We start from the raw sequence: 13989 nt of genomic DNA, 5'->3' as shown, positions 1-13989 counted from the left end.
TGCCATTATCAAGTGTTTTAATGTTATACAGTGCCTAAGATGGCATACTGTCGTATTTAAAATACACTATTGTCTCCTGATACACTATTGTCTCCTGATTGTGTAAATGTAACACGGCAAATAAAAAACAGTCTAATGACAGTACTGACTTTAAAGTGGTACAAAATAGTGTTGTCTTTCGAGATCATGCTTCATAGGTACTTGAAATGTGAAACAGATTCTTATTTGGCTCCTTCTAGAAATATATTTGAGGCTGCTCCTTGACTGTTGATGGTCATTTCTACTGTTTTGTTTTACTTATTTTTAGTCTGAAATTTTTGAATGTGTTGTTCCAATATTTAAGGTTCTTCTGTGCTTCAGCTTCTGTCCCTCCCCATAATATCAAATCATCAGCAAAAACCAGGGCATCTGGTTCACTGTCTATTTTCTTGGTAGATTTTATGATCTTGTTTAATACTATTACAAACAGGAGTGGTGACAAGGCACTTCCTTGTTCGAAACCTCTCTTTCTTTCAATACATTCTGATCATCCGTTGCCTGTCTGGACACAGCTGTAACACTTTTGGTACAGCATCTTGACTTTGTCGATTAGGCACTTTGGCAACTTTAGGTCTTCCAAACATTCAAATAGGTATTTCAAGGAACACTATCATACGCTTTTTCAATGTCCACAAATCAAATCACAAGATTTGTTCCATATTCCCAGTACTTTTCTGTCAACATTCTTACTGCAAAAATAAGATCCACAGTACCTTGGTCTTTCCTGAATCGATGTTGTTCTTCCTCGAGCAAAGGTTCTACTATCTTTCTGATTCTCATTTCTATGATCTTTTCTAGCAGCTTCAAAGTGTGTGACAGCAGCATGATACCTCTGTAATTTCCACATTTTTGTCGATTGCCTTTTTTGAACAGAGGGATGATGACTCCTTTACTCCAGGCTTCGGGGATTTTGTTTTCTTTCCAAACCACTGATAATACTCTATATAGCCAATTTAAGCCTAATATACCAGCTGCCTTTATCATGTCTGAGCTGGGATCATCAAAGCCTGTCGCCCTTCCATTCCGCATGCTCTAAAATGCTGTTTCTACCTCACGCCGTGTTAATTGGTGTCCGTTAGTTTGGATTTCTTTAATTACTCAACAGTCATTTATGGTTGTGTTCTCTCCTCTCTATTTAGCAGCATGCTGAAGCACTTTTTCATTTCATCCCTGATGCCTTCCTCTGTTCGTATTAGGTTACAGTCATCTGTATCCAGGGCAAGGATATTTACATATTCATTTAGTTTGCTCTTTTGTACTTTGAGTAGTAATTTCCTACTTCCCTGACAGTCTTCCTCTATCCTTTTAGTAGAGTCTCCCCACAATTTTTCCTTTTCTTCCTGGATCAGTCTTTTTACAGCTAGTTTCTTTTTCCTGTATTCTAGAGCTAGATGTTCAGTTGCTAATTCATTTTGTCTATCATCTGTTTCCTATCTTTTACTGCTGTCTTTACCCAATCATTCCACCAAGGTGTTTCCTTCTCTTTTGGTATGGCACTGGTTTTCCCACAGAGGTCTGAAGCTTCTCTAACAAGGATTTCTTTGAATAAGGACCAGTCTTCTTCTATTCCCCTTTTCTCAGTTTTGGGTAACATGACTGCTATTTGTGCTTTATACTTTCTATTCTTTTCCATGTCCTTCAACAACAAGTTTTAATCTTTGGCATTCCCTTTTGTTTAAATTTTGGCACCTGAACATCTTTTAGGTCAGCAGTTAATAGCCGGTGGTCGCTATCTAGGCACTCACTAGGTGTGACTTGAACATCCGTAACAAACTGACCAGCTTTTCTATCAGTGATGATGGAGTCTATCACACAGCATCATGTTTTTCCATGTAATGTGTGCAAACACTGATTGCAAATGCAAAACATGTGAAAACAGCAAGGAAAACACAAATACATTCTATTTCTGATCGGTGTGGTGAAATTTTTCAATTGTGGTTTGGTTTTCATATGAGAGGGCTGTCAAATCATTTTATAAATAAGTTAAAATAGTCTTTCAGGTTTGATTCGAACCAGTGATCTATGGACATCATCTTATAAAACTCGATGGTCTACCGCTCTATCAACTGAGTTACTGAATAATTTATGTAAAGCTGGGTAAAATGACAATCTTCACTAAGAGTTTAATTTCGTTGAATGATGCTATCCTTCCGTGCAACAGTAGGAAAGCATATCTCAGAGGTAAATTGACAGCTTCAAAGTGAAACACATTTTCAATTAATTTGGGGAACACGTGTATCGATGTAAAGGCATTTTGCCAGTACAGTGCAACAACATTTTATGCATCTTATCATTCTCTGGAACACTCAAAAACAAATTTCAGGAGTTTTTGTAGATGTGTTTGTACACTGTGGTATGAGGTGCTATCCAAAATTTTCAGGACTGGTGCAGCCATTTGATGAAAATCTTACCTTTGGACTAATGGTCACCATCACTCTCAAAGTAGTTCCCATCCACACGTACACACTGGTCCCAGTGCTTCTGCCACTGGTCAAACGTTTTCTGGAAGTACTGCTCTTTGAGGGTGTTTATCACCGCCAGCAATGCTTCTTGAATCCTCTCTAGAGTGTTGAACTGACAGCCTTTCAACTAGAGTTTCAGTTTTGGGAATAGTGCAAAGTCGCAAGGTGCCAAATCTGGTGAGTACAGTGGGTGGGGTACAACCGCCATGTTGTTTATTGTCAAAAGGATCCTGATGAGCAAGGACGTGTGACAGGGCGCGTTGTCGTGATGCAGCAGCCAGTTCCCTTGACGCCAAAGTTTAGACTGTTGTTGCCACACGTTTTCATGTAGCCGTCGCAAAACGTCACATTAGTATGAGGAATTCACTGTTTGGTTGGGCAGGATGAATTCTTTGTGCACAATTATGAATTCTATGTGCACAATTCCCTTGGTGTCGAAGAAAACGATGATCACGCTCTTCCCTTTGCTCTTCACCTATCTTTATTTTTTGGGTCTTGGAGAGCCCAGGCTCTTCCACTGGGACAACTGTTGCTTCATCTCTGGGTCATAACCATAAACCCAGCTCTCGTCACTGGTGATAAACCATGACAAGAAGGTTAGATCATCACAAATGCGGTCTGACAAAGGTCCGCGCACACTTCAACACACTGTGCCTTCTGATTGGCAGTCAAAATCCTTGGCACAAATTCTGTGACGACACAATGCAAGCCCAATTCATCAGTCAACATTCGTTGACATGTCCTATAACCAATACCCACTTCATTCGCAAGGTCTTGAATGGTTCGACGTCAATCTGCACGAACCAATTGTTGAAGTTTGGCAACAATGTCTGGTGTTGTGCGGCTAACGGTCCTTCCAGTGTAAGCATCATCTTCGACATCTGTACGGCCGGCCCTGAACCGAGCATGCCACTCAAACACATGCATACGGCTCACGCTCTGCCCCCAAACACTTGTTGAATCATTGCAAGGGTCTCCATAGCACTTTTCCCGAAATTCGCACAGAATTTGATACACACATGCTGTTCTGTTCACAGATCCATCTTAAAATCACCATACACCAAACACACAGTATTACGGAAATCACTGTGGACACATAACATGTCCTCCCAGCTGAATGCCAGTCCGCACACTGACTCATCAGATATGCAGCTCTTGCCACCTAGTCGTGCGAAGTTCTACTACTCCTACTTTCCAGATGGCACCACCAGTCCTGAAAATTTTGGATTCCACCTCGTACTACACATCATTTGTATGTAACCCATTTTCCAAAATGTAAATTCCAAAACAAGACATGAGTGTCAATTAGCATTATGACAATAGGAGCAGCAAGATAGCCAGTGATGTCACAAGACTCTAATGGAGCATTTTAGTGGGCTTTCAAATTATTTGAATTTCTTTTCCATTTCTATACAAGAATACTGAAAATCAAGAGGAGAAAAGCATATTAAGAGCATAAAATAACAGAATTAATCATTTAAGACAATTTTCCGAAAATTGTCAAGTACCCTATTGTAACACAGATAAAATCCTTCAGAAAACTTTTTGAATAAAGTGAGAAAAATGCTAACACCAACAAATCATCGTGAAACATTAGCATGTAACTCAGTTTAAAACAAAAAAACTGGTGCCAACTTAATGCTTCATCTTTAAAAATAAAATTCTGGGTAAAGTTCTGCAAGTCTAATATCTGTATGTCATACAATGTCAGAGGTAATACTATAAAATCTTGCCAGAAAGACATGGTGGAAGGTAAACAAGTAATTTTACAAAAAGAAAATATTATAAATGGAAAATATACACACAGTATAAAGTAATAAACAGAATGTATTCTACTACAATAGAAAATCTGTCGAGAGACACATAAGAAAGCCGCATTACCTTCAGAGGTAGTGATGAGTGACGATTTTTGGAAGCAGGAATAATCAAAGAAAATTCTGAAAAAAAGTTTATTTTTATATTTCTAATTTTATATGTGGAGGATAATCTCAGGATCACAAATGAGAACCAAAAAGAGCCCCGGCTTCTCCTACAGTTGTGTTTTTTGTCCACTGCCACAGCCTGAAGTTGTGCAAGTAAACTTTGCCTTCTTATTATAGTAAGCTGACACTACCACCCACTGTCAATAGACTTACTATAGATGTCGCTACAGAAAACATTAATGTCATAATTCATCTTGATTATCCGAAGTGTACTTCTGTTACAGGCAATACACAGACACAAAATTTAAGTGCTTTGTTTAAGAATATGCTAGCACAGTGATTTTATGGCCTTGTAGTCAAAATATAAGTTAACTAAACAGGCAACATAAAACTTACCTTAAATGCTGCTGCTACTAAGTCATAATTATCTCCTTTGCTTATTCCCGAAACTGCATACTTATGAAGAATAGTAAAAATTGATGTAGTCAATTCTTTCCCATAAGTTTTAATACTAGGCAGATCCATTTTAAGGATCCAAGACAAACACTGAAGAGCTTGTGTGCTTCTCTGTGAAAATAAAAATGAAATTTTTATCAAAAAATGGGAGAATTAAAAAAAGGCATTTTGTCAATATTCATTATATGCTTAGCAGTATTGGTTTGCCATTTCAGAAGTGTGTGCTTGAATGTAACCTGCATAAAGCATTGTTACTTATTAGAAGGAGTATAAACATAATATGTGCTATCATGACAGGACAGCCCATCGACTGGAGGTGACTATTTTGTAGACTTCACAGACTTCCATCGTGCTGAGATGGATGCATACTGTTGTGCAACTATTCAGTGTAATTCAGTTATCTTAAAGACCAAATTGCTTCGATTTGATATTGAAATGGAAACACGAAGAGATACGCACATGATCATTCGACACCATCATTCACTGAAACAGAAGCTGGCAATTTTGCACCATTTCAAAGTCCCTGGTTGGACAGGAAGTGTGGGAAATTCAGATAAGTGGATTGAGCTTACGATTTTCTGTCTCCAGTACAATTTTTTGATACATTTTGCCTAAAACTGACTGATGTGTTTTGAATGCATAGGAATAAAACATTAAAATTAATAATAGTGAATTATACATAAAAGTGGCTTCAGATCCAGTAGGATACAACTGGATTTCTTTTTTAAGAAAAGGGAATGCTGTTATTCATAAATAATTACGATTTCTGCGTAAGGAGAAAAAAAATTTCTTTCGTCCTTTATATTTCAAAACAATCACTACGCATCTTACTTCAATTTGACATAAATAGTACAGCTGTCTCCACCCTGAAAATCTTTCCACATATGAAAGAAAAAATAGCTAAAACTATTAAAGGACCATCCAGGGACTGATATAATAATTTGTAATATGGTGCTTAACTAATGATTTATTGAGTGGTACCATTTTGGTGCAATTACACACACTATTCTGATATAACTAAACATAATTTATCTCCTGATCACAGACACAACAGCATTCTCGAAGAAAATGCCTGTTTAGGAAGCACATAAAGTATGCCACAGCAAACAGTGTGGAAGTACTATCCTGCTTTTTCATCAAATGAATGACTATTCTAGTTTCTCATAGCCTCCTTGGACAGTACTGGAAATATTCATTCAGAACACACTAGCTGGTGACTCTGCATCTGCCAGGTTGCTCTACTACAGAAAGTGGCTGTCTCTTCAAAGCCCTCTAAGTAGTCTTTGACTTGCTCAGTGCACCCTACGGAGGTATCACAGTTAGTAGGAGAAGGCACATTAGTCACAAACTCTGATGTACTTTTCACTTAATTCTAAATGGCTGTATTATTAGTACATAGGGTATTTCCAATTTCCTCTTTCAAATGTCTTAAATTTGTAGAGAATTCCACACAGGTAATGATCTGAACTGTATACCATGTCCAAATATGAACTCCCCCCCCCCCCCACCAACTTGCTTTTTATGGAGGGGAGATTTCTTATATCAAACAACAGTTACTCAGTATTATTGGTAACATGTGAAAGAGAAGTTAATATTCTTCTTTTTAAATATATCTGTCTCTTTCCACAGTCTCTATCTATTTAGAAGCTTTCACATTTGTGTCAGTGTTGTGTACATCTGCCTGCATTCTAACTTCTGGTATTCACAGGTTCATGTGAATAATCCTCACTCTACAGCAAAGTGTGTGCAGTTATGAAAACTGCCTGACAGATGAGACCTGTGTAGCAGAACCTGGACTCTTGTCTTTCACAGGCAATGCTCTTATAAACTGAGTTATTCAGGGATAATAATGACCTGGCTTCACAGCAGCAATTTAGCCACCAATTTTTGTACCTTCCAAAATTTATCATCTTCCAAAATTTACAGAAGCCCTGCTGCATACCTACCACGATTAGCTTTCCAGGGAGGAAGAGATGATTGTTTGGGCTCAATGTTGTACTATCAAAGTGGCTTAAAAAAGTGAAACTCATTGGCGTTACTAACTCTTCATAAAATCACAGATGCCCAGATACAAAACTGCTGAACTGACGAAAACATAAGAGCACACAGACACTGGGCTGAAACTTTATCATATCACTGGCATTTCAAACTGATAGAACTGATCTAGGCTTGAAATAAATGCTCATAGTTGAAGCACTTATCCATTGAACCATTGGCAAGTTTCCTCTGAGATCTGTACTAAAGCTGCCAATCATACACGGCATCTATAATACTAACCAACTATCTTCGGGTAAGGAATCCAGATCCAGTTATAGGATGCTTACCTAATGGTTTCCTGGAGACAACAAAAATTTGATTTTCAATATGTCATATAAACAGTCACCAAATTCAAAGTGACATAATCTACTCAATGAGAGACAAAATCTTACTGAAAGGTTCAACACAGTAGGATAATTACTGGTTTTACAGTTATAAACTGTATATATATATCTTGAGGCAATGTCATGCGCCACTTGCAAATATCAAGATTATATTCATTCATTCAGTATCTGAGAATGAGAGCATGAAGTGACTTGCAACAAACTTACACACAATTTCAAACCTTCACTAACTGATATCACAGAAAACACAGCAGAATTAAGGTGTCTTTTGGTAATTTGGTGGAAGTACTGCTCATTTCACTAAACAATGACAGTGGAACTTCAATCCAATGTGATATTACTTAGAGTGATGTTGGAGGTAATGTGTCAATATGGATGCAGAAATCGTACAAAGGCCGATTCATCTGTATAACTGGAATGTGCTGTTTACAGCTGAGATTCCTCTACAACAAAATTTTATCTGTTTAAAATAAATCTCATACACAACTGGAAATGTAATTTTGTCAAAGTGGTAATGTCCTTGGACAGTTACTCTTCTTTCTCTCAATGTGTATATTTTAGAGAAGTATATTTTAGATAGATTTTCTTACATTCATTAACAAAGAAAAAATTACTTCACATTTATTTCAGCTGAAAATAAGCAGGGTGGATAGGATATGTAATAACAATTAACTATGAACCTAGCAGCCCATCTCTCACAATGAAACTGAGGATGTGAAACTGAGGATGCATCTACTTACTTTTGTAAAAAGCAGCTCTTGCATGCATACAAGGAGTGTTACAAATTCACTTCACTCAAATTACTTTGTTTAAAATTTAGGGAAACTAAACTGCAGAACTTTAGGATGTGAAGATAATTTTGTGAGATTAGCAGAGGAGTTAATAAGGGCAAATGGAATACATCAGGATTCTTAAAGTGTGAAAAAAATAATGAGAATCGAACAGAATTAAGATCAGGGGATGTTGTACTACAGAGTAGGGAGGAAACTCAGTTGTAGACTTCAATGGGAACAAGAAAAGTAAACACAACATTACATGTACAGGAGGAATCTCTGACAGACTTGTTTTACTAAAATACTGGAAATAATTTAAGACCGTACACTAAACATGATAGAACCTAAAAAAGTCATTGGGGAAAGAGATACATTACTAGAAGTGCTAAAGAAGAAAATTGATTTGGTAGGGAACAACTAGAATTAAAAAGGAAACTGACTATAATCTATCAGACAATAAAAAAACTATAAAGATGCGGCAAACCTAAAAATTTTTGAATTGCAAGTTACCACAGACTTGTAAGAAACAGATTAAAAGTAAGTACAAAGCTAGAAATAAAGAGACACACCAAGAAAAAAGTGAGAAATGTATCACTCATTCAGTTATTTAAAAAAGATCACTGAGATTCATGTGTTTATTTACATCTACAAGCCAACTTCAGAACTTTCCTTTATGTGAGATCGCTTCTGTCACATAGGTCCGATTTTATAGATTCTAGCCTTCAACTGTTCATGTTGTTTTTGGATAGTTTTCATTGTGTCAGTTCTGTGTATTGTGATACATTGCACTTTTTTTGAACATTTACATGTACCACAAAAATCTCATACCATATCGTTAATTGTGAACTTAATTTGTGCCTTTTAGAAACTTTTGACCACAGTAACCTTGTTGAACAGCAATAATTCCCTAATTTCATTATATATTTACATAAAAAGGTATATTTTTGAAAATTTTCAGATGCTTGCAAATGTACGTTTTCAAGAATTTCTGAAAGTAGTGAGTGTTGTGGCTAGCCTATTTCATAGTAAATAGGCATTTTTGAATTACAGTTATTGTTAATAACTAACTTAATCATGTCACATTAGTTTTCTCTTTTAACAGAGTTGTATATTGTCCACAATAATCATAAGTTAACACTATTGTCAAATTTCTTAGTGACATAACCTGGAAAACAATTCAAAGTAACTGTAAATTTTGTACCACATTTTTCTGTTGTTATAGTATGTACCTATGTACCTCATTTTGACTGTTAATCACTGCAGTTCTAAAAGGCTGCTGGTAATATTTGTAGCATATCAGACCCATAAATTAAAGAGAATCAGCAAACTTAAAAGTTATTTGTTTACCATTCTGTAAAATATTGCACCAGCCATAATGCAGTCACACTGTGTGAGCTGTTCCCCGGGAGGAGACAATTAATTTTTGTTTGTAAGCAACTGGAAATCGTCCTGACTACTGCCAAGCACATGGTATCTGCTGAAAATGGGTGTGTTGGGAGGGCTACTGAGTGTCATATACCACAGATACCAAAGGTACCACAAGTACTAGCCTCTTCTGTGGATACTGTCTCTTCTGAAGGAAATACAGGATCTATCACTACTTGTCCACATAACTGTAAGTGGTGTGTCAATAGTACATCTCGGTATCCTCTACAGGGGAGACAGGTGCCTAGGAAAACTCATGCTGTTACAACCATCTCCAGTTTTGAGATATTGCCTTCCACAGAAACAGAGCCAGTAAGGCTCACTTCATCTGTTGTGAAAAGTGCTGAGTCCTGTGCCAAGGGAGGCAAACACAGAAGGGTAGAGATCTATTAATCATCAGCAATTTAAATGTGCAACAGCTGATGGCACCACTTTGGGAAATGGCAGCAATGGATGGGAAGGAACATCATGAGCACTCAGTGTGTAGCCGGAGTCTACATTCAACATGTTGAAGAGGCTATTCGGGCAGCCACTGAGGCAACAGGGCATAACCAACTGCAGTAAGTGATGAACATTGGGACAAATGATGCCTGCACCCTCTGCTCTGAGGTCATAATTGGATCATTCCAGTGACTGGCAGAGAAGGTTGATAATACCAGCTTTGCTCACAGAGATTAAAGGAAGTTCACAATCAGTAACATTGTCCCTAGGACAGATCATAGCACCCTGGTTCTCAGCTGAGTGGAGCTCTTGAACTAGAGACTGCAAAGGTTCTGTGACAATGTAGGCTGATACTTTTTGGACTTGCACTATAGAGTTGAGAAACTGTAGGATCCCCAAAAATTGGTCGATGTGCATTATACATCAGAGAGGTATATGACAGTGTGTGGGATGCACATATAGGTTTTTTCGATTAAGCAACTCTCCATCCTGTCTGGAGATAATTACAGCTGTACAAGACCACAAAGTATCAGTTGAAGTGCTCCTAAAATCAGTGAAGCTCACATATTACTAGTTGCAGAAAGGATGGTTAAAACACACACTGATTGCAGAGAGATTTTTGAGGAAAATTTACACATGCATCGAAACAATATGCTAATGGGAAATGGAGATGGTGTTTTTGTTGCAGGAAAAACAAACCAAATCTACTGAGGTAGAAACTGAAGCTGCATGTGAGATTGTTTGGCCAAGGTTCAGTATCAGGGATATGCATAAAACTGTACTTGAGAAAATGCATGACGCAAACCTGTATTAATCTTTTGTTATAATTGCTAATGGTTTTGGCAAAATACTATCTTCTTAGAATGAACAAAACTAACAAAACTGACATGTCATAATGAATGCTGACATGGAAAGTCAAACAAACAGACCTGACCTATTTGAGGATGTCCAAATTGAAACTGGCATCAGGAACCATGAAACAGTTGCAGTAACAATGATTATCAAAGTACAAAGGGCAACTAAAACAAGTAGAATGATTTACATGTTCCGTCAACAAGGTAAAGAAGCAGTAGTGTCTTATCTCAGAGACAACTTTAACTTTTAGCTAAGGACAGAGGCACACAGAGGACCTACGGCTCATGGTTGACCATGCAATGAGTAGATATGTACCCAGTAGAACAGTCCATGATGGGAGGGATCCTCCATGAAGTGACTGTAACGAAATTCCTAAGCGAACAGAGACTACTGCATAATAGGTTTGGAAAAAACAGAGGGCTACTGATGGAGAGACACTGAATGAAATACATTTGCCTGTCAACAGGGCAATGTGTGAAGCCTTCAATGACTACTTTAGCAGAATATTGTTGAAAGATCTTCCATGAAACTCAAACGAATTCTGGTCAGATGTCAAGGCTATAAGTGGTACCCAAGTTAGCATCCAGTTACTTGCAGATGAGACAGGAACTGAAACTGGGGATAGCACAGCAAAAGCACAGGTATTTAACTCCACTTTCATATGTTCTTTTATATAGGGAAACCCAGGAGTACTGCCCCAGTTTAATTACTGTCTCACTGAAAAGATAAGTGACACAGATATTAGTGCCAATGGCACTAGAAACAGCACAAATCATTAATATAGAATGAGGCTCCAGTGCCAGATGGAATCCCTATCCTATTCTAAATGAAATTTGAAGCTAGCCCGTCTTTTAACTATAGTCTATTGCAGAACTGTAAACCAAAACCCATTTCTAGTAGATGGAAGAAAGCTCAGATCACATCCATCTACAAGAAGGGTAGCAGAAGTGATCTATGAAACTACCTCCCAATGTGCTTAACATTCACTTGCTGCAGAAACGTAGAACATATTCTGAGCTCTAATGTAATGAGGTATCTCAAACACAATGAACATGTCACTTAGCACCGATTTCAAAAACATGCGATTTCCCCTCACATGGCATACTGAAAGCTGTGGATCAGAGCAGACAGGTAGATACACAAACTGGTGCTTACTTGGTAATAAATATGCAACCAGTCGCTTTTTTACAATTTATTCAACCATGAAAATGTTTTCAAGGCACTGTAGGCTCATCTTCAGATGGAGGTGTCACAAAAACATTATCTTGTGGACCAAATTTCCGTAATTTCCACCAGCAATGCACCTAGCTACACTTGGTCCACAAGATAATATTTCTGTAACACCTCCAACTGAAGACGAGGCTGCAGTGGCTCGAGGACATGTTCATGGTTGAATAAATCATAGAAAAGCAACAGGTTGCATATTTATTACCAAAAAAATGCCAGTTTAAATCACAGTCGCAGTTCATCATCCACAATGGATATCCTGAATGGTAGATACATATTTCTTTATTTCTGAAAAGCATTTGACTCAGTGCCACACCTATGCTTACTATCAAAAGTATGATCGTATGGGTTATCAAGCAAAATTTGTGACTAAATTGAAGATTTTTTGGAAGGGAGGATGTGGCAAGTTTTCTCGGGTGGAGAATCATTGACTAACTTCAGGTGTGTACCAGGGTAGTGTGATGGGTCCCTCGCTGTTCAAGTTATGTATTAACGACCTTGTTGGCAATAATAGTAGCAGCCACAGACATCTTTCAGCAATAATTGTAGTAAGCGCAGACTTAAATCCGGATGGTTTTGTTATGTATAATGAACTACAGTTCAAAAGAAAGTGCACAAGTACTGATTCAGATCTTGATAAGATTTTAAATTGGTTCCAAGATTGGAAACTTGCTTTAAATGCTCAGAAAGGTACAATTGTACTTTCCACAAAATGAAAAAAAAAAATGTAGTACACTATGATTATAATATTAATGAGTCACAGGTGGAATTAGTAAACTCATACAAATACCTTGCTGTGAGAAAGCTTTTGACAATGTTGACTGGAATACACTCATTCAAATTCTAAAGGTGGCAGGGGTAAAATACAGGGAGCGGAAGGCTATTTACAATTTGTACAGAAACCAGATGGCAGTTATAAGAGTCGAGGGGCATGAAAGGGAAGTAGCGGTTGGGAAGGGAGTGAGACAGGGTTGTAGCCTGTCCCCGAAGTTATTCAATCTGTATATTGAGCAAGCAGTAAAGGAAACAAAAGAAAAATTCGGAGTAGGTATTAAAAGTCCATGGAGAAGAAATAAAAACGTTGAGGTTCGCCGATGACATTGTAATTCTGTCAGAGACAGCAAAGGACTTGGAAGAGCAGTTGAAAGGAATGGACAGTGTCTTGAAAGGAGAATATAAGATGAACATCAACAAAAGCAAAACGAGGATAATGGAATGTAGTCGAATTACGTCGGGGAATTAGATTAGGAAATGAGACACTTAAAGTAGTAAAGGAGTTTTGCTATTTGGGGAGCAAAATAACTGATGATGTTCGAAGTAGAGGGGATATAAAATGTAGACTGGCAATGGCAAGGAAACCGTTTCTGAAGAAGAAAAATTTGTTAACATCGAGTATAGATTTAAATGTCATGAAATCGTTTCTGAAAGTATTTGTATGGAGTGTAGCCATGTATGGAAGTGAAACGTGGACGATAAATAGTTTAGACAAGAAGAGAATAGAAGCTTTAGAAATGTGGTGCTACAGAAGAATGCTGAAGATTAGATGGGTAGATCACATAACTAATGATGAAGTATTGAATAGAATTGGGGAGAAGAGGAGCTTGTGGCACAACTTGACTAGAAGAAGGAACCGGTTGATAGAGCATGTTCTGAGGCATCAAGGGATCACAAATTTAGTATTGGAGGGCAGCGTGGGGGGTAAAAACTGTATAGGGAGACCAAGAGATGGATACATTAAGCAGATTCAGAAGGATGTAGGTTGCAGTAAGTACTGGGAGATGAAGAAGCTTGCACAGGAAAGAGTAGCATGGAGAGCTGCTTCAAACCAGTCTCAGGACTGAAGACAACAACAACAACAACAACAACAAGACTCTGTAGAGGTATAAAATGGTATTAACGCGTAGGCTCAGGCATAAGTAAAGCAGATGGCAAACTGCAGTTCATTGGTAGAATACTAGGGAAATGCAATCAATCTATAAAGAGGCTGCATACAAAACCTCATGCGACT

The 13989-nt window shown here is 37.7% G+C and overlaps 1 protein-coding gene across 1 annotated transcript in view; it reads right to left on the bottom strand.

Annotated features, from left to right (window-relative positions):
• The window catches only part of LOC126223916 (small subunit processome component 20 homolog), a 206637-nt gene that overhangs the window by 67449 nt on the left and 125199 nt on the right, over positions 1-13989 (bottom strand). Inside the window, exon 28 of the mRNA XM_049942200.1 lies at positions 4820-4990. Within this exon, the coding sequence (XP_049798157.1) occupies positions 4820-4990 (171 nt within the window). The remainder of the gene's footprint in view (positions 1-4819; positions 4991-13989) is intronic.

Source organism: Schistocerca nitens, chromosome 1, assembly GCF_023898315.1.
Source record: "Schistocerca nitens isolate TAMUIC-IGC-003100 chromosome 1, iqSchNite1.1, whole genome shotgun sequence".
Taxonomy (NCBI): domain Eukaryota; kingdom Metazoa; phylum Arthropoda; class Insecta; order Orthoptera; family Acrididae; genus Schistocerca; species Schistocerca nitens.
The sequence above is the reverse complement of the archived record's forward strand: the minus strand, read 5'-3'. Positions and strand labels throughout refer to the sequence as shown.